Below are 25,648 nucleotides of genomic sequence, written 5' to 3'. Positions count from 1 at the left end.
TGAGATAACGCATCTTTTTGTACGGCCAGTTAAGTATCAGCGTTCTGCTATCAGTGCAGGGCGCTCGGGAACAAGGACTGGCTGCTGAATGCAGGGTGCCCATTTCCAAGGCAGGGAAGGTGCAAGCAAGGAGACAACACATAGAAAGAATGCAGCTGAAAGCACAACACAGAACAAAAGCCAGGAGCCTTACAGAAAACACAGCAGCAGTACAACACAGCCCTAGCACTGCACAGAAGAGACAGAGACTGCTGGGAGCAGGCAGGCACAGAGATAAAGGCAAGTCAGTACTATGTTACTGCTGCCTGTGAACCCACAGCCTGTGTGGCAGCACTAAATAAGCCTCCTGCTCTGCAAGGGGTGGTAAGTATAGGCTGGAAATGTGCTGAGGGTCCCTCCAGTCTTGGGATAGCGCGTATGGAAGGACCTCGCTTCTCGTAAGAAGTGGCAGTAAGATTTGCAGGCTGCTATTAGGGTTCTGTCAAGCTAATGAGTCTTAAGGGTATGGAGTTCTTCTCATGAATACAATAAATGGCAGCTATACTGTTATAAGCTCCTTCCAGTTCAAATATTGATAAAAGAGTTGTGATCTACAGTGGCATTACAATTTATGCCCACTCTGGAGACATTCCTTGTTTTATAGGCATAAGGCTAACAGGTTGGTTAGAGGTCAAAAATGAAGAAACAATTCTCATCACTCTTGATTATCTTTGAGAGATCCTGAAGCAGATGGAAGCTGCTCAGCCATTCAGCCCATGCTACATATTTCACACTGACAAGGCTCTGGCATCACAAGCGAAGGGGAACTTGAGCAGGAGTATTTCCTCCCATTTAAACCTGTCTTATTATTAAATCCTTCAGTCATCAGCAGAGCACTTCTTCTGCAAGTATATTTTTTTAAGCAAAATGCAAAGTTTAAGAGACTTGACTTTACATACTCAGATCAGAGTCTTGTGACATGCTCTGCTTTTAATTAACAACTCAGGCTGCCGGATGCTGTGTATCACCGACTGCAAGAAGCCAAAACTAATTCCCCTTCAGCCAAGCACTGCTTGTACATAGCTTCATATATCCCCAGGTATTTGCTAGGTGGAATGAAAACTGGTTACAGCTACTGGTTCAAAATTAACTGACAGCATCCGTGCAGATGCAATTCCTGACAAGCTCCATCTCTCACGTCAATAATGACTGCTCACCAGATCGCCGGGTTGCAAGTTAGCCCACCCCGAGCTGCCACCTCATGTCACAACAGACATTTAAATAATAAATGGGAGCTTTATTTTACTCAGTGAGGCTTTGCTAAATTTAACCATCCAATTAACCCAGCAACATTCATGATCTGAGAGTTTTCAGAGTTCACTACTCTCAAGGAGGAAAGCTCAGTTACACCAATTAATGTTCTCTCTTCCCGACTGCACAAGCTGCTCCTTCCCAGGTCTTTCTGAGTTAGAGAGGCAATGAGCTCAACCAAGAGCCCAGTGCAATGCTTTTAAGCTTCCTAGATGAAGACTATGTTCTTCCATGTAATGCCAATGCCCTGGCCTGCTCGGGCCTCACATGGAAATAGACACAACTGCTGCTTTACCAGCGGTGCGAGGTTGCTGGCAAAAAATAAAACAGATTTCAAAGAAAAAGTTAATTTTGTATAAAATTAACTGTGATGTCTTAGCCCCGTCCTTCTCATTAACTGCAGCGCGCAGAACAGTCACCATTTCTTTCTAACCTTAGGCAAACTCAAAGCACACGCATCTCCTGCTGGCACGATTGCACACATTTCTTCTGCAAGCACAGTGCAAGAGACAGTATGCCCGGAGATGGGCAATGGAAATTCTTCAGGTCACTTCAACCCAACATAAATACATGTCTACAGCATCTGAGCAGCAATCACAGCGAATCCTGTTACATCCAGCTGGCTTCTCCTCTCTATCACACACAAAGCTGATTTTATAGAAAGTGCTAGCTGGTAACATTTCCTTTGGTTTATGCAGATCACACTGCAAAGCACAAGAGTGCTCTGAATATTAAGCTACTGCATCTTATTCCTTCAAAAATAAATAACTAAGCTGAGGATGAAAAGCAGGGGAGACTTGGCAGATGCTACCCCAGCTATGTTATTCCAAATCTCCGGTGTATCCTCACATGACATGGCAAGCGGGACAAGAACAAGGCACCTTCCCCTGAGCAGACCCCTCCCAGCCAGCACAGATGAAGCTAAGCCAGAGCTTTGGCCTTCGCCTTTCAATTACCTGCCCCCTAGAAGGGGAATACGAAGGCTATCAGGCCCTTGAAGCAGCACAGGGAATAAACTTTCCCAGACCCGGTTTCTGAAATGCTGGGTAGCCGTAATAGGTTTTAGAACACTCATCCCTGGATTTCACAAGGATGGATTCTTTCCTAGACCTCTTCAGTTTAATCTCCTTAAGCCTGGAAGTTATATCTTTACATAGAGCGAAAATATTTTACCACTGTAATCTAGTTACGAATATTTACACAATTTGCCCCAAATTCTCTCATTACAGCTGCCATTCTCAATTATTCACAGGTAGTGGTACATGCAGTTTCCGTGGAAACCTGCAGCTCACAACCAAGCGACTCGCAGCCAACTGCAGGCCATGGGCACTCGAGCAGAACCGGGTGGATTTGTAATTATGCTGATATCTGACCATCTCAAACCTGTGGACAGAGAAAGGCTGGTTTACGTTTCAGCATCTAAATTTCAAGTGTCTTAACTACGTCAGGAAGCAACTGAGTCCCTGCATCTCCCAAAGCATAATAAACTTGACGAGGAGGCTGTAACTTTTATGACACATCACATTTTCAACATCTCACTATCATTTTCTGTATTTACCATTGAAAGTAAATGGCAGATTACACCACCATAAAGTTGGTCATAAGTGATTCACTCCATTACATTTCAGGACCTTCCCCACTTCTAACTAGTGAATCCGTACCGGTAACTGCCTGACAATTAGCTGCCCTTTTTCCCTTTCTTTCCACTAGTAGTGGTTTTATTCTAATAAAGCTCCTTGTCCCTTAAACGCCCTTTGACATTTAACACTGAATGCTGAGAGCACCAGAAACAGGTATTATTGAAAAAATTTGACAAGTCCCTTGGAAATGCTCTTTGGGTCATTCCAATGCATAACTGTACCTCCTCATCAAGCAAGAGCCATGCAAACAGGCCATACTGAACAGCTGAAGGCAGACCATGCAGCAAGGGCTGCCCGCTTATTACCCTGGACAATCTGAGACAACATACCACACCATTTTTCTGTTGCAAAAACTCATGCTTCTCCCTGATATATGATGTCCTACTGAGGTGCTGCCAGTCCAGGCACCAACGATGCTTCATCACCCACACACCGTATTTTCACACGAGCTGCTTCACATTTTTTCCCAAGCCATCCCCCAAGCTACAGCAGAGGCTCTTCCACAGCATGTTCACCAAGACACCAGCCTCCAAATCCTTCTTTTCCAGAGGAATCTCTTCAGCACTCAAGAAACAATTACACTATAATTGGTGATGCTCCCAGTGATTATTTTATCCTGGTGATACATATAGGTGCACACAGGTTTGTCCGTACCCACCTGCTACCCTCCCTACTGTCTGGTCTTTAATACCCCTGGGCAGAGCTCACAGCAGTGCGGTATTACCGCACAGCGTGCTGCTTCATGGGGTTTTCTACAAGGCTGTGCTCAGAGCCTTCATTACCCTAACGATGCAATCAGCAACATCCCATGAGGTTGCTGTGCCCTCCTTGCAAGCTGAACCTCACTCCTCCGCAGCTGTTCAGGAAAGCAACTCAAGCTTCACCACACTTAGGACAGTATAAGACTCACATTTTCATCCAGTTTTCCCACATAGCACAGCACCAGGACCAGAGCAACAGATGACGTTTCTGCTGCAAAGCAACTACAGAGTTAATCCCATGTGAAGTTACAGATATAAGCACCACTCAATACATCTAGATGCTGAAGCAACGAGCACAGCTCTGACTGGTAGAGATGCTCGGCAGTAGGAAATTAAACTCTAATTAAAAGCACTGCATTAAAAATGTTTGTTGCACCTGCTTTGTTCAGAGTTTAGGGTTTGCCAAATGCAATTTCCAAACTACTGAGTTTGGAAAATCCTCAGAGCTCCTAGACGCAACCCCCCTCTGCACATTACTTAGCAAAGCCAGGCTGGTAAGGAACTTGCAAATTATCTTGCAAAAAATCAACAGCTCCATTGGGAAAGCAGCGGGTGGTAGTACTACCCCGCACTGCTGCTCAGAGCAGCTGACATGGGAGCATACAAACACATCCCAAAGCACGGCACTGTGCTCACCTTCCCTGAAAAGCATCAGCAGATCACGGGTAGATTTCTTTTATTAAAACATTGTGGTGTTTTAATAACCAACAAGCTGTTATTATCCCGTTGTTGAAGTAGAAGGGAATTATTTGAGACGGCTGACCGGCGGACTGAAGATAAGCACTGTCGACCTAAGAAGCTTCAGAAGTTCTAAACAAACTTCTGCATATTTACTCTCTTAAATGGTGCTCAGTATGAGGGCAACAGCATTTCATTTAGATGCAGCATCCGTTTCCCTTCCTGCCCAGAAAACCTGGCGCTGGGGACAAACCCAACACAATTCCCTATGGTTTAGCCATAACTCTGCTGAAACTTGTATGTAACTGCACAGCCACTTCTCTAAAAAAGATCAGTCTTTAATAAGTATCTGTCAGGAGAACCTTGAAGATAGAATGGCCTGCGATAATAAATGCCAAAATAGCTTAAAAATGCTGAAAGGGTCACACTAACAGCAGTGCTACAGAGGCACCGTTAAGTGCGTAGCTATGGAGTTTGGGTAGTTCCTGCTGGTAAAGCTTTCGTCCGCACTGCACTACCTGCTCTTTCCACAGTAGCTGTAAATTAGCAATTAATGTGACAAGGAGCACAAGTTCAAACTTTGTTATTTGGCAGTGAGGTCCAGTTTCCATGAAATTCGGTGCTTCATGTCTCACTCAGCTGAACAGTGCATAAGGGAGTGAATCACCGGGTTATATTCAGATTCTGCAGATTCATTTTTCAGCCACAGAAAAACAGCACTTGCCAGGCTTAGAATAGCAGCACTGAGCTAAAGGACAACCGTGCTGCAAGTTTTTAAAGGATGTATGCCATAAAAGAACAGGTTAAGTGATAAAGGAAGGCATTTCAATCCCATGCTTCAATGAATATTAGCGACACAGTTGTTCGGGTGGTGAAGAAGATGAGCTGTCAAGTTTTGTTACTGAACTTATGTTTCAGACAGTTTTGTTAAACACACCCGTTTTGTTTTATGGACACCTTTTATGTGTTTGCTGTTGGTCAGATGAAGGAACCATATGGCAGCACAGAACTAGGTGGGACGCTCCGGAGATCTCTTGCCTTCTTGTACATAAAAGAGCAAGGAAAGATCAAAAGCAGCAGTTCCGTCTGGCTCAGCTGCACTCACCGCTCTATTTGCTCCAGCTTTGCTTATGATCTGTGTAACTGACAAATAACATCTCACTCGTGTTAGGACTAAATGTTCTAAGGAAAAATGGGAAGTTGGAATCAACCAAGTCTCGATGGGTTACTGCATCTCACCATCTTTCAGCTTCTCCAAATACCTCAAAACATGGAGCTGGAGGGGCTGAAAGGTTGGGAAAATAAAATTCAGGGTTGAATTTTCGCAAGGAGCTACTGCAGGTAGAAGAGATCGCAGATAGTGAAGACAGGCTGCTGCTACAAGCTGCGCACAACTAAAAAGGCAACATCTAATTGATTAGATTTGAATACAAAAAGTGCAAGGTGGTCTGAATGCATGGAATTAGAAAAACCCTTTTGAGTCACAGAGGCCAGTTCCCACCTAATATATAACACAAACCCCCTCCTGAAGTTTCCTTATCTCATCTGACCCCTGTGCCCCCACACAGCTGGACAAACAGATGTTCCAGAGCCTTCCAGGTGCACTCCTGGTTGCAACAGGAACAAGTGAAAAAGTGTATGTTTGGCCTGTAAGATGGGAGGCCTGGAAAACAATAAATCCTATGGCTCACAATATTCACACAACGCTATGACAGAAAAGGTAAAGCAGCTCTAGGCTGGTCCTCACCTTCTACTTGATTGGGATGCAGAGTACTGCTGCTGCTGCAAACATCATGTGTTAAATAGACTGTAACTATTTAGCGTGGAAGATACAAACAAGGATAAGCGCAACAAAGAGCAGAATCCAGAGTGAATCATGAAGCTGAAAATGGACAAACACTTCACTGTCCCTTCTAATGGAAAGCCTGCAGGGCATCAAACGATACTAACAATTAACAGCTATGTTCTCATAGAGCATCTAGCTGAGCTCAGAAATATCTTGCTTTAGGATGTTCTGCAGCCTGCAGAAAGACTTACAATCCTGACTAGCATTCTGCAAGGCCACGGCTGCTGGGGACAGTCAAGCACAGCTATTTGAAATACGGATAAAAGTAACAAAAAAGTACAAGGAGAACCAAAACCACTTTCTTTTTGCCAACCACAACAAATAGCTCGATAATATAAAATGTCAGTTGGCACTTGAAGCACGCTGGATGGCCAGACAGAAAGTGCATTTTTTAGATCATTAACACATTGGGAACACACAGATGTGCAGTACGGCTACATCTGTGCATTGTAATTTCTACAGTAGTCACAACTTAATGAATCATCAGTTGTGACAAGATCAATGAACCGAATGGAACAACAAACTAAAGCTAGTAAATTCATGCCCAGGGCAAGAGCGAAGGGTTTATTTTATTATTATTTTTTAAACACTTCTGCCATTTTTAGTGTCTAATTAGTAAAAACATGAATCCCTCGTAATTCTCCCTCTCTTTGAACGTCCTACTGCAAACGACAAAGATTTTAATCATTTTTGCTAATTGTAAGTCTAGATACTACTCATTTGATCAGCAGTGTCTTCCTTAGGACTGTGAGCACACGGCAGGCTGAAGTTATGATGTCAGGACATAGGCTACATACCAATCAGGTGGATCTGCATTAAGCTTGCCACCTCTAGGCAAACCAACTGCTATTTCTTCCATCAGGCCACACTATTCCCGCAGGCAAAGTCTCAAACTGAGGTGCTCAGTGCTGCCGCTTTATGAAAGAACAACTTCATACCAAAATCAAGGACCCGAATCATTTATCTGTACAGAACACACACAGATTTTCCCCCCTCCCAGCCTCAGTACTGTGCTTGCTGATGACGTTTACATACATACTATCAAGCTAGGTCTCACATCTATTAACAATATTCTTAAAGAGAAAAAAAACAGCCTCCTGACAGAAGGCAACAGACAACACCCAATCTTCTTATACAGCTTGGTCCACGCAAGCACGAGTAGTCCCTTCTGCTTCATTCCCTCTCCTGGGTGAACCATTCTGACCTACACCATATGCAGGCTTTCAGTGTATTGGTGCTTGCCAGGGGTTCAGCTGGACTCTTGTCTTTGTTCCAGACTGGCTCCAAGGGACAGCAAGCTCTCTGCTTTGCCTGGCTCGCTCTCCCTATGTCAGGCATGGAGCTCCAGCTGGAAGGCACTGCCTGCCATTGTAGTGCTGCTGGCACACACTGCTCTTTCCTGCTGGGACTCAAGGAACAGATGCAGGTAGGACTTACACTTGCTCCCTCACTAAAGGCTCATTCTGTTCCTCCTCCTGACCTTCCACGTCTGCCCTTTTTTATAATGGATATCCTGTAATCTTGGACTACGCATTCCTCAATTCATTACCTTCCCCTGCAGCAGCTTTTGCTAATACCACCCTGTGTTCAGTTCATGCATTTTTCATAAATATTTTTATGTTTTCTGTTGTCTATTCAAGAACTTTCTCCTCGCAGCGACCAACTGTGCCATTGTCTAAATCAAAGAGACACAGAAAAATTAATTCATATTGCCTTGTCTGTAAACAAAATACCACACTGGAACTGTAGTATCAAAAGCAAGACTTTGGGTTTTTAAGATCTCCAACAAGTTAATGTTGGCTGTGTGTTTCCTGTGGTCCAAAAGTAATTAAAAGGTCATAACAGTTGTACTGTGTGTAATGCTTCGTGCATCGAGCTTTATTTTAAAGCGCTCTGCATTTGGTGCTGACAAATACACTTATCATGGGGAAATTTCCCCCAGTCCCAGCCTGGATAATGGCACAACAGTGAACACTATAATTGGATAAGGTTATATGTTTGATTGCTATTTGGATTTCCCCACTCAACTCAAACACCAAGAACTTGGAAAGATTTCATCCAGGCTGGACGCTTGTGATAAAAGGATTGAAACAAAAGAACACAGGATTAGCAAGGCGGATGAATGTCTACATGGCAGCGTTTTCCCATGGCATCAACCAACCTGCCTCATCAAGAAGCTAGATGGTCTTGGAAAAACAGAGCTTATTATACCTCACACCTACTGGTTCTCCTTAGGAAAAAGGATTTAAAGAGCTATTCTGGAGCTCTGGGCAGAGAGGATCGGAGTAGGTGAGACTGCCAGAAAGAGTCACTATTATCCAACTGAAATATCCTCAAGAACAAACAGCAGTCAGAAAATTCTATGGGGAAGATGTTAATACCTTCATAAAGATTTTCAGGGCTTTTAAGACAGCAAGTAGAATGGGCAAACTGTAGACCATCCTTACACCAAGTTTCAGTCACTAACACTCAGATGACAAAATAACAATGAGAGGTCACAATAATTGCTTCCTTACATCCCAAATTAGGATCAATTACTCCTCTTGCTCATTATCTGGGCACTGCTTTTTAACAGGCATTACAAACGTAGAGCCTTCCTGACTAAATTGGATTTTTAAAAAACCCCCCAAAAAAACAACCACAATCAACAAGAGGAGCTAAAGACAAATAGATGTGAGACTTGTGAATAAGCGTGATGCACAGAAACCAGCTGTCAGCAAGGTACAGGTCTTTAATGCAAAGCCAGCCTTGCTTTGTACAACCTCTCAAGCCAAGTCCAAAGGGTGGCCCATCAGCAGCACTCATGTGATTTTCCTTTATTCTGCAGGTGTGTTAAAGTACTTGGGAGATGTTCACTCCCTTGGGTACAGTGACACACACTGTGCCACCAACACATGCAGGGCCTCACTTCTCAATGAGCGGTGCCACACTTTTATTGGTGTGTACAGCGATAGCAGCCCAACGCACAACTGCAGTGATGCTGCAGTTTTTAGTGAGAGGAAGAAGGTAAGGCACAGAGCATAAGCCCACAATGACTGCATAGAAACTTCTGCGCATGCAGAGATTTATATTTTTGTAGATGTAAGCACCAAGTTCTATATATTCACGGTTATCACATTCTGTTCTCTCCATGCTCCATTTTCCATGTAAGAATTCACTCTTTAGTTCTATTAAGTGGATATATTCTCCCACTTCTGCAGGAGAAGTTGCAGAAGATCAGTATGGTGCTACGTCTTCTGAAGTGCCCATGTAAGTCACAGAATACCAGTAAATGACAGCAGGTCACTAAGCTTTGAGCAATGAGTCTCTCAGTTATGAACAGGTACAGAAGGTAGCTTTGCTGAAGTATTTAAGGGCTCAGAAAGACTTTTAAGGACATCCTGCTCTTGCCCTTCCCTTCTTCCTCAGAACCAAAGCAGACAATCCACATGGCACTGTCAAGCAGCGTTTCCCATTAATTTCCAATAGTTGAAATAATGAGGTACTAACTCTCTCAGAAGGCTGTTCCACAACCTAACAGACTTCAAAGACTCTACAAATATATACCAGCAACTAACTTTATTAGTCAGCAGGAGAAACCAGCAGGGCCGACATACAAGCTACAGAGAGCACATCTGTCAATAACAGGTTGCTGTAGTTCTCCACAGCCACTCTCAGAATGAGGCATCTTGAAAGAGACGCAGCCGTAAGAAAGGTCTTTTGAAACATCTGATGATAAATCTATTATTGTAGCTTCTGGTGGGCACTAGTAGACATAAAATCTGATGAGGACCGTGATATTTTTTTCTGACAAGGTTTACAGTGACAGTTACTCAAATTATCTAAAGGAACCAACTTCTTGTTTGTCTCTTCTAGTTGAATTAAGTACACTTCCATTTAAGTGCCTTTTAAAATAAGAAATTGATTAATTTATAATTGCATGTTTTCTTTCTTTTTTTTTTTTTTTCTTCTTCTTCTCTAAAAGACTTCTAGATCCATTTATACACAACTCATTAATAGAAGCCTTTTCCCCTGGCTGCCAGTCCTCCAAACTCAATTCATTAACTGAGAGTCACTGGGTCCAGCCCTAGCATAGTTATTACCAAATAAACATTTTGAGAGCTAAATCAGGGCTCACTGACACCTAATCAACTCTGCTCTCTTGTTCACTATTATTATGTTCACATTATGTTTCTCATGTTCACAAACATAAGAAATACTAAGAAGTTCTGTAATAAGCCTGCTGTGCCTTGAGTGGAAACAAGAGATGAGACAAATGTGGGTGTATTAGAAAGACACACAAAGCAAGGGGAGGCTCACTCAGTCATGTTCTGGCATGGCTTAGGGCAACAGTTAGCACATCTCTCAACCTATACATCCTTATTCTTCTAACAGATGTATTTACTTCAAATTATACAAGGTATGTTACACCCACATTGCAATGCACCGGCTTTGCCTCAATAGTATCTATGGCAAAAACCTTACAGGACATATAACACCTTGCTGGCAGCCTTCATTTGCTGCTCTGTTATCATCCTTTTTAGACGACCACTCTTTTTAGTGTCTGTCTCAATATCCTCAGAGATGACTGACGATAAACTCCATCATCTAAGGCCTTCAAGTACCTTTTCCTCTAGCCAAAGTTTCTTTGTCATGTTTCCTGCTTCTCACCCCCTTCACAGTTCCATCCCTGAGCTTTCAGATGCTGTCGCAGCCACAGGGGTTGAGGCAGATGGGACCACCAGCCTCCGCACGGTGACGTGAGAGGCACTGCTGGTGGCTGCTGCCTCCCAGCTGGGACTGATGATCTGTTCCAATGGAGAGTCAGATCAGATTAGCTTAAACCACAGACAATTTAATCTAACCTGTCTGATTTTAAACTGGAACAAAGACACAGAAGCAGTCATCTGGCCATCCCTGGTCTCAGCTGGGACATGGCAAGCCACAGCACCATCCCCAACAAGAAAGGAACCTGCCTGCGTGAGCAGATCTCTGCCAGAGTTAAACTGATCTGTGTGTGCCTCATTTACCTCTGGAATAGGCAGAACGTTTTGCAATCAGAGCAGCAGTAGCGAACAGCCTGACACACTTTCCATAACACTTTCCTAGGAAGCTGTAAGAGTGAGAAGCAACCTGTCTTCACACCCTGAGCCCAGGAGAAGAGAGAAAAAAATGCCCAGAGCTCAATTATCAATTTTCATAACAGATAAGTTACCAGGACGTTGCCGCAATGCTCTAAATGAGCATCTGTGCTTCTGGGTGTTTTTGTGAGGGATCTGAGAAATGGAATAAGTAGAAAGCTGACAACAGTTACTAGTGACAAAATCTTGTAGGTGTTCATAGAATGGTTTGGGTTGGAAGGGACTTTTAAGATCATTCAGTTCCAACCCCCTGCTATAGGCAGGGACATCTCCCTCTAGACCAGGCTGCCCAGTGCCCCATCCAGCCCAGCTTTGAACGCTTCCAGGGAGGAGGCATCCATAACTTCATTGGGAAACCTGTTCCAATGCCTCATCCACCCCACCGTAAAGAATTTCTTCCTAGTTGTGTTGTTTCCTCCCCCCTCTTGAAAGATGGAAATATCAGCAGCATGAAGGTTTTGATCAGCATGGGCTGGGAAGTGGCCAGCATGACGACAGGTAAAATATCTCCATTGGCTGGTCCAGAACATCATTCCCCAAAATTAACTTGAACTACCAAACAAGCCAATAGATTGAGATACTGTACTGCATGTTATAACTACCAAAGCATACCCTTAGCATGGGATAACAATTCCATTGGATTACAATATGCAAACGGCTTTGCATAAAACAGATTAATGTGCTCGGAAGAAAAAGTAACATGCAAACAGGCATAGAAGAAACATCCCACAGGGACAAGAACTCAAAAAGTATTGACTGCTGCCTAAATGATGTGAAGGAATACATCATTGAGATGCTACTTTCATTAAGTATACCTCATCCTTCCTGTACCACAAAGGGGATCTCACAACCAACAAGAAAGGATTCATTCTTTCACTCTGAAATTATGCATGTCGACCATCAGATTTCACTTCCTAAGATGGTATCAATATCAGCATGAAGAGTAAAAAATTCTAGAAGACAATGTTCATAACAGAATGGAGACAACCATCGCTAGAAGGACCCCACACCCAAACCAGTACACAATCCTGATATTCCTTGGTAAAGAATTTAAATAGCATCTCTGCCCATAGTAGGGTATTTTAACTAGAAATGGCCTTAATTATACTTGTTTCACAGAGGTAACTGGAGACTCTCTTCAAAACAAAATAGCAGCAACACAAAAACAAACAAAGGAAACCAACCCAAGCATAAAGTCTTTTTCACAGGATACAATGGCATGCTATTTCAAGATACCTAGCAGTTGCAAAACACGCTTTGCATTAGAGCTGTCAAAGAGTTCTACAGCAAACAGTTCCTTATTTGTCTGCCACTTAAAGTTGACTTGTTTCTATCTGGGAAGCCCTTCCTGTATCTCAGGTGCTGTGCCTGGGTGCTGCTCTGCCACTGGAGCCGTCAGCTTGCTGACAACAAGGTGACAACATCCCCTCCTGCCACAGATGTAATCTCACAGGATCTCATTTGAGAGCCAACATGCAGAAACAGTCACTCACTGTAAAAGACAAATATTCTCGAGATTAAGAGTAAGTATCTTTTCAGACACAAGGTTTTATGGGAGTGCACAATTCCAGAGGGCTCAGCTTAGCATTAAGTACGTGATATTTCACACAAAACTTTTCAAAGGTTGTATTTCTTGCTTCATAAACTTGTGGAACGAACCTGGATGTTAACCTTAGTGCATGGCAGCCTTCTGATGGAACATGCTATCACGGATACATTCTATGGCTATGTACCATTAGTTAATCATTTTAAACTGAGCAAGAAATGGAAATGATGGCATTTGGGTCTGATAAGTTCTAAAGATCTGCTGACGCTCCTGTTTGGAAGAAGCCAACATCATTTAAAACTTTGCTTCAGCTGGTAAGTAATTCTTTGACTCCTGTTCACAGCCAAGAAAGCCTTACTTGTTAAGTATTAGAAAAAGTGAGCTGTGAGGGTAACACCACTGTTATCACTGAATCTGATCTTTAAAAATAAATAGACAAAACTGTACTGAGATGATAGGTGCTCTATAGATATCAAAGATTAAACAGATGAACTATCTTCAGGTTTTCTGGCAGCATGAGATGTAATGGTGATACAAGTAAAACACCCCATACATTTTCTTGGTCTATTTCTAACAGATTGCCAGTTCTGCTCAACCTTCTATGCTATGGGGACCAAGAGACCACCTATTTTCCTTTGAACTTCCAGGATTCTTCTAGGTGTTGTGCAGTAATTGAGAAATGGCAAGGCTTCTTAGCAGGATGACAGGGCTACTAAATTGACTTACCAGAGGAATGCCAGGCAACCTGCTGTTGAGCAGCATAATACACTCTTGCCTTGTGAACACTGCTTATACCTTAATAGCTTAAGTCCACGTGAGCTGGGATTTACACTCTTCGAGGTGACAACCTAAACTTCTCAATTGTGTTACCATGAGTAATTGGCTTAATGTTTCCCTTTTTATCAAGCACAAGACATGTCACCACCCAGCACAAAGCAAATGCTCCCAGGCTTCTTTGTGCAACACCATATTAGCAGTGAAGCAGGTGGAGGCACAGTGTGCTGCAGCGCTTGGGAAAGCAAGTGACAGAGGTCCTTGACCTGAGTCTCATACAGATGGGAAGTACTGTTTGGGTTGCCTGGGTGGAGAGCAAAGAGCAGGGCTAAGATCTCTGCTATCACAGCAGCCTCCTCATGGAGAGACCAAACAAAGCCAAAATAGTCAATGGCCATGAAATGAGAAGAGGAAAAAAACGCTGTTCTCTCCTGGCCAGAGGCACGAAGAGAGCACTACCAGTCTCAGGAGCAGTGGTCTATGAGGAGGCTTAATTCATTTACAGAATCAGAACAAGCACATCCAAAGGGATTCAATTTCCATTCCATAATTGCCTCAATTCTATAATGCATTGCTAAAAATTCTTCTTGGCAAAAAGAAACGAAAGCATGAGTCAAAGCCCAGCGATCCTACTGATCCTTCTGTAACTAACCAAACATAAACAAGGATTAAACACAGCTAACTTCTGTTTACCATTGCAATAACAAAATTAGTTTTAGAAGAGTGTTCACAAGAAGGACATATTGTTTCAGGCCTTGGGAGAGCCAGCTCTCTGCAGAAATCATTTGTAACAGTCAAATGTTTATCATGTACGGATTTTAAACAGAGTAACTCTAGGAACCGGAATACAGCTGGCAGATGGTGAAAGAAATTAAACTCATGACATGGTTCAGTAATCAGCAAATTACAGTGATGTGGAGGTGCGTCCTGCCCTGGGACATTCCACAGCTCCACGGAGACGCACCAAAACTTGCCTGATTCTTGACAGAATGAATCTGACCAGGGAAACTCAGCCTTCCAGGGTACCTGGATGCTGAAAGCTGGTGTGCAGGCAACCCCTTCCCTAGTTTTTCTACCTGTCCTCTGAATCAGGAGCTGCTCTCTGGGCAGACAGCTCCGTGCCGTATTATTAGCAGTCTGCATAGGGGATTTGCACAGATCTGTGCTGGAAATGGTATGTGGAGATGAGTCTCATTTTCATTTAACCTACTTAAAAACAAAAGGGAAATGAAACTCTGAATATATTCGGTATCACTTGGATATGGCTGTATGCTCTGGGTTACAGCAGAGGGGAAAAAAATAATCAAAGTACACTAACAAATCAACTGCAATTAGTTTCCAAATTCCAGGAATAAAGCTTGCAACCCAATGTTCAAGCTGGAAAGCTCTGCGGGAAGGGACTGACCAAACAGTCTGTATTTGAGCCTTCTCTTCCTTTCCCAAATAATCCATGTTTCCCCACCCACCCCTCAAGGACTGCTTATGCATTTCTCTTCCCTATCTACCTGCTGGAATCCACAGACAGAAGGCATCCTTCAGCCTACAGGTGACTAGAGACAAGCACCATTCTTGCTACCCTTCCCAGCACGGCAGCAGTGCTGAGCGTGGTGCTCGGTGGAAGGGCACCAGGCTGGCACTGCCGCAGGCTGCCTGCAGCCACGTCCTTCTGAGCTGGCATCCTTCCTACTCCCATTTCATATAATCTTCCTATTTAAAACGCTTGGTAATTCTCAACATTACACCTGAATGATATATTTATTAATTTGTTAGAGCCACTAACTGTCCCCGAGGCTTTTCTAGGGAATGTGTGTCAGCATATTGATTCTACCCTCCCCTCCTTGCACTGCTTTCCTCCTCTGCCAGGCAGGCAGGAACGTACTTCTGTGCTGCTCCAGGTCATAATTGGAAAAAAGATAGAAATGTTCAATATGACTCATACATAATTCAGCTTATCAGCTACCCGGGAGAAATGAGAAGAGAAGGTATATGCACGTCTGTTTCTTCTACTATCAACTGAAGAAATAATTTCCAGTTACACCAAGTATATACGTAGTTTGTACACAACAGGATTTGTGGTTAGGAGAAGAAAAATGAGAGAGAAGGGAGTGAGAATGAGAGGCAGCAGGGAACTGAACTGTTAGAAGAGATTCACATCTGAGGATTCCCTCTTCCTTGAAAAGACTGGACTCGGGCTTCTCTCTTAATATTCAGAACAGAATAAGTTAGCAATTAGAAAGGATTATCTGCCTCTGATCTGTAAAATGTGGTGCAAATCTAAATAAAATAAAGCTCCAGATTAGTCAGCTACAAAGACATCTAAATAAGAGCCTGCTAAACCCTGACTGTGACTTCAGGATTTAATGTTAAGGCCTGCGTTCTAAAGAGCAAATTGTGCAGAAGCATTAAAACTTATTGTTATAAAGGATTTTTAATGTAAAAATCAATATGTACTCTGTATTTAGCAGCATGTAACCATAAGGACGTTTTTGATAGAGCTTTGTCATGCATCAGGGACCGCCACATTAGTCAAATTCTTGAAAGGAAGTGCAGAATATCTGCATCGTTCAAAATGCCACCTGAGAGCAATTACAGAAATTATTTTAACCCCAGAAGCAGAGGGAAAATCCAATCCTAGCTGACAGCCTTCAGGGGATCAATCGTTCCACGTGAAACGTGTCATTTCCAAATAGCTCTGCTAAATTCAGGTGAGGAAAGCAGCGGCAGCCCAGAGAGGCGGGGTTCTTTACGTTTGTATTTTACAGACCATTGAGGCTGTTTGAACACAGCCACAAACAGAGCACTGACTGATAATATCTGCTCTGCAAACCCTTCAGCCAAAGAATTTTTTATCAGCAAAAAAATGCCACATTCTCAACACGCAGGAACGGCGTAATCTATGACAGACAACAGAATGGGATGAAACGGTGTGGTTGGACAAAATAAACTCACCCTCTTAAAATCTCAGAAAAGAAAGCAAGATACAAAACGTTTTTCTCAGAGCAGGTATATCATAACAGAGCTCACCTGCTCCATCAAGTTAAGCCAACACACGCGGCTCTTCCTCCTCTGTAAGCTCGCTCACAACTCCATATGCATGAGCACGCTCAAATCGCTTTACAGCAATACTTCTTAATTTTACCCATTATGAGAGTACCTGGAAGGGGTCGATACTCTTCAGGTAGAGAGGAAAACACAGCCCCAAGCCTGCATCTGGTTTTTGACCTCATGGTATCACATTAAAATCAGCATTAGCCCCAGTTTAAAGGCAGTTTCCAAACAGAAAAGCAGGCTCTGCACTTGACTGGTACCGACTTTTGCTTCCATAGCTCTTAAACAGCACAGGCATGTCTTTTCCTGTTCCTGGTGTTTCATAGCATTCCCTGTTTATGCGGTGGTCTGCAAGTTTTACCTCATCAGGAACTCAGCAGGAGCTCCACAGAGCTGAGAAATACTGTTATGCTCCTTTATGCAATGCATGTCTCTGTGGGCCTTTGAACATTTAACACAGAGCAAATAAATTATTAGTGCGTGTGTGCATGTGCATGCAGATCTAAGATACATAAAGGCAAGTGCAACCAAAGGAAACAGGAATGTTCGTGGAACAGTTAGTTATTAAAGTATTTACTATCACAAAAATCCAGTTGTAAGAATCATTTAAATTCAGATCTGCTGAAAGAGTTCTGCTGAGCTTTGTGTACTCGCATAGATGGCTGCAAAGGCAAGGAGTAACAAAAGGGACCTGCTTTTTTTATCCCAACAGTTTTCAAGTCTATAGCACCTGTTATCCATCTCTTAATACTACCGCTGAAGAGCAAGCTGATCCTTTAAGATGCCCCACCTCCAGAAACAAGATACACAATCACATCAAGTATTGAATGATTTCTATGACTCCCATCATCAGAGTGCCTGAGCACATTACAGCTGTTTGATGTATTCTTTGTCACAGAGCAGAGAGGAAAATATGATTACCTCTATGCTATAAATGGGAAGAGAGAACAAGGGACCACAGTAATGTATCTGGGAAGTCGATGGCAAAGCAAGGAAACAAACAGCATCTCTCTGTACGGCTGGCACACTCACAATGGGACAACCACTCCTGTGCTCTCACAGCCAGAAAAATGTCATGTGATTCTGATGATTCAAAACCATACAAATCCTTCCCAGTTTTTTTCCCCTACTCAAAAGTTTCTCCATCTATCCGTACACACCCCAAGCAATTTGCTTAAGCCTTCTCTCACTTGTCTTAGTAAACTCAGATAAAAAAATCCATTCAGCCAAACGTCCTGAGTTTGCAGCATCCCAACACACTCACAAAATCTTGTATGTAAACAAACACTGCAACACATTGATGTGCTGAAAAAGTCCCTTTTGCCTTAAAAGCAAACAATAATTCTGACAATCTACTATAAAGGAAATCACCAAGTGATCACAAGCCCCTTGTATCTTCCACACAGCTCTTCCACAAAACATTCCATTTAGAAGAAACAGAACAAGGCAAGCAGAAAAAAACCTCATATATCAGACAAGGACTGAAATATGTTCTTCAAAAGGAGAAAGAGAATAACAAGTCGTGACTACAGTGAAAAGTAAACCCAGCTAAATTCCGCATCGAGCTCAAAATCTGAAGAATAACCTAGAAATTCATTCCAAAAGAACAGCGCTGATTTAATCCAGAAGGTGCAGCAACACAGATTAAGTTTCTGATTGTCAGACACAATTCTCAGATTCCCTGAAGATGGGTATTATATCAAAGCAGACAGATGAGAGAAGTATACAAATGTCTCTTTAGCTGGGCCTCCGAGCCAGGAATAACACACCTCAATCAGACAATTCAACTAATACACTTTGAGGAAAGTTCAGAATCTGCCATCCTTTCTGCTCGTGATTGTCTGAAAAATAACAGCTTCCATCACTAAAAGAAATCACAGCAAATGGAAGAGGAAGAACTCAGCTTTCCCAAAGCAAGCTAAAATGTCACCATGTCATTTAAGAGCGCTACCAAAGCCGGAACTAAGAACACAAAAACCACTTCCCACTTACCTTCCAACACTGTTAATTTGGCACTTGTGTTTATCTCCCCAACGCTGTTGGTGGCTGTGCACTCATAGATTGCTTCGTCTCGATGAACACGTAGCGGCTGTATCCGCAGAACGGATCCCGACCCATCATCAAACTCGATAACCTTTAACAACAAAAAGCAAGCAGTTCTTAAGCGATAGCTACCTCAAGGAAAACAAAGTCAAAATAACGCAGGGGTTAAAAACAAAACATATCACCCTGTAATCTACAAAATAGTGTGTAACTAAGTCTGATGTTCCATGTCCAGAAATGCAAACATTTCAGTCAAGAACATATCAGCCGTCTGAGAAGCCTAGAACAAATGAAGATCCAATAAGGTTCTTTGTGAAGCAATCAAGCATGAAAAACTATCAACCTGGTAATAAAGAAGCAGATCTGATGATTTAAAACATCTGAGCTGTATTTGCACTAATGGTTTTACTAATCGCGCTGATCGCAATTTAGTGCCAACTCTCACCTTCATGGAAGAGCAGGAAGATGTACCCCTGTGGGATCAGGAACAGAGTTACAGACCTACACCAATTGCCTGAGCACCTACAGCATATGCTAACTTCAGTACAAAGCGAGGGGTTGTAATGTCCTTCAGCATCAGGTACCTTGCAACTCCGCCACGATCATCAACGATATAATTATAGCTTCTTCCCCAGCATAATAAATAAAGTCCTTAATAAATCATTGCCTCTCCATCCTGCTAAGGAAGCTGCAACATACATTACTCCAAGAGAAGAAAGAGGTATCTGTTAGCTTACAGCTGGATCGCTATAAGCTAAGCCTTAATGGCAAGTCAGTGAAGGAGCAGCCTCAGGCCACTGTTAATGCCGAGCTCATCCTTCTCCTATCACTGAGCACTGTAAAACTTGAAAATATTAACTGAACCGCAGATGGTAACAACATGAAGGAAATGCACAGACCCCTGCTGTCACTGGGGAATTCAGGGGCAGGCAGAGAGACTAAGCTGAGTGTTCTTCCAGAAACACATGTCAGCCTGGGACCTGCATCACCTCTGTGCAAAACTTCCAGCCCATTTGCAAGAGCGCTGCTTATGGGGGCTTCTCACAGCCCAGGACTGAGGGAGTGAAAATGGAAATGCAAAAGCAGCAAGCTCCACAAGGCTCTGCGGTGATAGGAGATAGGAAGAACCAGAAGGGTAACCACTGGAAATCTGTAATTCCTCACACTGGAAGGAACAACCATTCTGCTTGAAGTAATAGAAACAGATGACCAAAAACCCTGACCAAAAAAACAGCACAACAAAAATGTCTCTACTCTGTATCAAAAGTGATGTGAATAAAGGTATGAGATTGCTCATATGAATGCATGTAACAGCACATATCCCTCTGGTAAGCCACAAATTCACCTCAAAGCTTATATTTACTTACAAACCTGAATGTTTAAACGGTTACTACACAACAAAACTTAAACCTTTATTGGGGAAAAATACCAATGTAAAACAAGATTGAAATTGATTACTTTAATCAATGTTTCCTGCTCACATACAAAATCATGATTAAAATTGGTGACTTGAATCAATCTGCTCTGGGCTACAAAGTCATCTGCGCTCCAGTCAGGAAAGCAAAAACATCAAAGGCAGGGTCACACTTCCAAGGGCAGTTTTAGAGAGAAGAACCCAATCCAAAAAAAAAAGCAAAGTGAAGAAAAAGGTGGAAAAAGTCAGTGGAAACATATTTGCTGTCTAAAATATGAACCTAATTGGACACCTATACGAAGATGAGTCTGGAGGGCAAGATAGGAGGAGCAGCTGAGGTCCCCGAGTTTGCTTAGTGCAGAGGAGAGGAACTGAATGGAGCTTTCATGGCATGCATCTCCTCACAGGGAGAGCGGAGGGACAGCACTGAGCTCTGCCCTCTGTTACAGCAACAGAGAGAACAGCATGGAGCTGTATCAGGGGAGAGTGGGGGGGTTGTTAGGGAAAGGGTCTGCTCCACAGGGTGGTAGGCATGGAACAGCCTGCCCAGGGCAGCGGGCACAGCCCCAAACGTGATGGAGTTCAAGGAGCATCTGGACACTGCTCTCAGATGCAAGGTTTGGAATTGTGGGTGGTTGGGTGTGGAGCCAGGAGCTGGACTTGATGATTCTTGGGGATCCTTTCCAACTCAGGGTATTTTATGATTCTAGGGAAGTCCAATTACCCTTTGAAATGGCTTCATAATCTCCAAGTATACATGTCGAGGGTGCTGGCAACAGCACTCCCTATGAAAGCCTTCTGTTAAGATTTTGACATTGCTCTTTTATATTTCAACTTTTATCTGCCACCCCATTCAGCATACACCTGTTTTTCACCTGAAGAAGGGTATCCCACGTGTGTGCAATCAGCATCACGCTCACAAGTGACAACACTGGCTCTACAGACAGCAGTGACGCAGGGAAGGAAGCTTACTTTAAAGTTCTAGATTTGGTATTGCTATGTTGCACAGAAATCTGAGCTGCAGTGATGAATACCATGGACAAACCTGCAAACATAAGGGGTTTTTCCATTTTAATTTTTGTTTTCTTAATTACCTCAAACCGCTGAGAACTGACTTTCTTCCCCTTCTTCATCCATGTGATTCGAGGCTTGGGCTCTCCTGTTGCCTGACACACAAAAGAGGCCACTCCTCCAGAAATCCCAATCTGATCTTCAGGAGCTTTCATAAATGTTGGTTTGCCTGGAAAAAACAACCGGATCACCCCATGAGGACACAGCATCAGATAAGGAAGGAACGAGTCATATGCATCTAAATTAAAAGATAATTGGTGTTCCCACTACAAATCCAGGTTGAACAGCCTCGGTCACACAAAGTCAGCACAGCCTGCGACATGACAAGCAAGGTTTCTACTTGAGTACCCTTTTTTCCTGAACTGAATGAAGTCCATCTGCTTTGCCTGTAAATGAGGGCAGCAGAGGGCTCCCCCCAGCCCTCAGTCATTCCTTCAGGTAAATGAGAACGTGGAACAATTTTTACCATTTGTTTTTTAAATCAATGGATTTTTTGCAAGTCTCCAACGTGGTCACAGCACTGGAAAATACAGAACAGCTGACACACCAGACCTACAAAACGTACCATACGTTGGTATCCATTTTCCTGAAAGCTGTTAAGACATCCGTCAAAATTAACAGATCCAGTTTTATGTGCACAACTAAGAACCTTAAATTTCATTTAAGATGTGGACTGGCATAAAATTCCTACAGCCTGAGTACCTGGAAACCTGCATATGGGTTGGGCTACGCTTGGTAAAACTAATCACTAAAAATGAAAGTCAGCAAAGAAACCAAAGTGACATTCAGACCTGAAAGTCTCAGCAAAAATGAATATATATATATATATATCTCATGCAGCATTTTGATAATCAATAAGAAGTTTCATGAAAATACAGTTGCATCCTCTGGATCAATCAAATTAGGTGTCTGGGGCTGAAATTTTGCAACATCCCAGGGCAGTTTTGAAATGCTGCTTTGACCAAGGAAGAAGCCTGGGATGATCTCTTACCCTTACAGAGCATTAAAACGTTTAACCCCACACAAGGGGTTCACAGAGTGCAGCCACAATGTCACTCAGGCACAGGTCACCATGGGGCCACATATAAAATATAGTGTACAACTCTGATTAACCACTTCAGAGATGAACCTGGCCTAGAAACAGCACAGAGAAAACTCCTTTCTTCTCTGTGCTGGCCGCAGCTCCTCACCTTCCTGTTCTTATCACAACGATGAGGGTGGCCTTGAGGGAGATGGGGACATCTGCAAACCCAAAACCCAAGGGGTTTTTAACATTAAACTTTTGAAGAACCACAGGCTGAGTTTTCAAGATCCAGGTGGGTTCAGTGGCCCCAGGAGAAAACGCTGTTTAAAGGTATTTTCCTTATGGGTAAGGAGATTAAAGTGCTGACCTTGACCATAGGTATTCAGAGGTGCACTCTGTACTCATTCTCAGTGAAGAGAACCTTTAGGACTGAGCAAAGAAAATAGCTCAAACCCCAGGAAAAAAACAACCCTTTAAGATGTAATGGCCACCATCTGCAGTGTTTGGCACATTGTCCTGACATTAACAGCAAGCAATTATTAAGTGTGCTTGCTTAACTGAGGCTGATTTCCCATATTTACTCATCTACAATCACGTCTATTTCTACTTAGTTTATATTTACATATATCTGTGTTTATTCACCTCTCATCTATCCCAGTGAAATGTTAATTTACTGTTCAGGCAGCTGGTGATTGCGGTGTGATTGACTGTTTTGCAATGCAGTGTGCTGAGCTGATGCCTTGTATTGCATTCCTGCACTTGATTTGTTCTTTTGATTTTCTGTTATTTACTCTGTGATCTTAGTAAAATAGTCTAAATTTTTCAAATGACAAATACGGCAGAATCCAGAACTTCTGTCCTTGAAGGATACAATGCAATTACACCTCTCAGTGTACACCAACTCCCCAGTTCACACACCGAGGACTTACTTTACTTTTGTACATTTAAAGAAAGAATCAATACTATTAAAAACCAGAACAAAAGGAAACAGAACGTACGCAGGCAGTAAAACCTTAAAAACCCACTGTCTTGTTCAGCTTGAATTTACATTGTCGTAATGAATCTTTTTTTTTCCCCCTGCACATTTAATTGAGCAACACTCGTTTCAGGAAACCATCTAAATCCACCGAGACCGGTCATAGAAGCATAGCTGTACATAAACCACACTCTCACACAGTCTGGGAAAGGGGATTTCTACAAAGCAATTTTAAATGTTTGTATGCCCTGAAGTTTTAAATGAAAGCACTTATTAAGCAAACCTAAAATCCCAAGTTCTGGCCCCAGGACAACAGCTGGGCGTGGGCATCCATATTGTTATACCTATCAGTAACTTGCTGGCAACTCCTAACATTTCTCTCCATGAGAGCTAACAAAAACGCGACAGATCTTCCATGAGATTCCTTTGTGGCCACAGTGATCTCCAGAGCTGCTTTCCAGTCACCAACCCCAAGTGTGCTACTGGGGATGCACCACCGTAGCCATGTCCCAAGGGCAGCATTACCCACTAAGGACAGGGATGGGTGATGGTGCAAACAGCCTTTTTTTAACTTGTTTTGAAAGTCTGCATACCCTTGGGTTAACCCTGGAAACACAAAAATAAAGATATACTGAAAATACAATATTTAATCAGCAACACAGTCATTCTCTTGTTTCCCTCTTAAATTCACCGTGACCAAAGTCTCCACTTATGATTATGTGTGTGCCAAGGCTGAAGTTTAATGTTTGTTGTTCAAACAAACTACAAAAAAAGATATAAGGTTCTGAAGCGTCTTCTGTAGTAAAATTCTCACTTTTTCTTAATGATAGCAAAAAACAGGTATTTTCTTTCTTCAGACTTTCAACAAAAAGACTGACCGTATACCTAAGACCTACAGAGAAAGAACCTCCTGAGCGAGTCCTGGGTGACAGCAGGGAGATGTGGCTGTGTGCCCATCACACCCACCTCTGCTTACTCCATCATCACATGGAGTAACAGCTCCAGACTTGTATTATTTGTCATCTGACAGCTCCAAACAGCTCAGCCTCTCTCCCTGGCCTCTTTGCTCAGGCACAGATCCCTGGAGCATTCTCCATCCTCACCCTCTAAATGAATTCTTGCTCCTCACTTCATAACCAAGTTCCCACTACACCAGGAGAGGAAATTACTGCTATCATCATTCCTGTTTACTTATAAGCTTCAAGCAGGAGCAAAGGGAAAACTTTCACCTTTGTGGCTGAAGCTTTCCCTGTTTGGTCTTTGCTCAATGCTACGTTATTCTATTGAGCTTATGGGAAGAACGGTTCTGAGGTGGAACACCATGAAAAATAGAACATTTTCTTACAAAAGCCAGAATCTTACTTGGCTGGAGGCTGAAGGATAACTAGCTCAGACATGCTCTTCCATAGAGGAAAAAAACATTTCAAAGAAAGGGACTTTCCTTCCACAGCTAATTCTGCTGAAAAAGTCACTTGCTGAGAAGCGAGGAGAGATTTCTGGATAATCCTGTAAAGCGAATCACAAGGAGGGTCTCACGGTGCGGAAGAGATGCTAGCAGAGGTTATGCACACACGAGCCTGCTTCAGCACAACAGGTAACAGCAGTGGGCTTGGGCAGAGCCCTGTCAAACTCTCACAGGAAATGTTCCCTTGAGTCATGTTTGAAGAGGGCTGCAAGAATGTGGGACACCTGGGAGCAAGAACAGCCAACCACGAAGATGCATCTCTCTCACTCCTGTTATATATATATATATATAAATCACCGTTCTCTACTATTCTAGACAATTTGCTTGTTGCAGAACAATTGTTATAAATCAGAAACCCATCTCAGCAGCTATCTTAAAATTTGCCCTACCAGGAGTAGTAACATTTCAATCCTTCCTCTTTTTCCTTCTTCTTTTTTTTTTTTCTTAGAAAAGTCAAACCAGCTCAGAGTCACTTCAACGCCACACGTTCCCACAGGCAGAACTGCTCCTCACCTTCTCAAGGAGAAAAGGCAGATACCCCTCAAGGCCAAAGCACAGAGGTGCAGCTCCCTCCCTCTAACCTGGCAGGTGACTGTTATGTGAGCCACGGTCTTGTAGTTCTGTGTGATCCACATCACCCGACCAAAACACCATCCAGAGCCCTGAAAAATGCTGCTGGGTCATATATATTTAGCACAGCCTCTTCTATTTTGCTATGTGTTAAGCATAGACCAGTCGCATAACAGAGATTTCCTTGTAATTTTGTAATAGCCAAAGCATTTCAAGTGGCTGAAATGTAAGATATGCCAACATAAATATGCTACTTACACAAAAACATTAACATGTTTATTTCAAAGACACATCATCAGATGGTTTCTTAAAATAAAGGGGAAAATGAAATTGGATCCCAAAGCTTTTTCAGTATTTAGCACCCACATCAAACACACCTCAT

General features: G+C 42.8%; 1 protein-coding gene across 33 annotated transcripts in view; it reads right to left on the bottom strand.

The window, feature by feature from the left end:
* PTPRF (protein tyrosine phosphatase receptor type F) overlaps positions 1 to 25,648 on the bottom strand; it is a 332,623-nt gene that overhangs the window by 147,266 nt on the left and 159,709 nt on the right. For all 33 annotated transcript variants that reach the window (XM_085512298.1, XM_085512304.1, XM_085512291.1 and 30 more), the window contains 2 exons: positions 21,255 to 21,400; positions 18,696 to 18,837 (listed from right to left, as the gene is read on the bottom strand). In XM_085512298.1, the coding sequence (XP_085368424.1) occupies positions 18,696 to 18,837; positions 21,255 to 21,400 (288 nt within the window). The remainder of the gene's footprint in view (positions 1 to 18,695; positions 18,838 to 21,254; positions 21,401 to 25,648) is intronic.

The sequence above is a fragment of the Coturnix japonica genome, chromosome 11, assembly GCF_054131305.1.
Source record: "Coturnix japonica strain WE chromosome 11, WE-NBRP24, whole genome shotgun sequence".
Classification (NCBI taxonomy): domain Eukaryota; kingdom Metazoa; phylum Chordata; class Aves; order Galliformes; family Phasianidae; genus Coturnix; species Coturnix japonica.
Note: the sequence above shows the minus strand (reverse complement) of the source record. Positions and strands in the feature narration are given on the sequence as shown.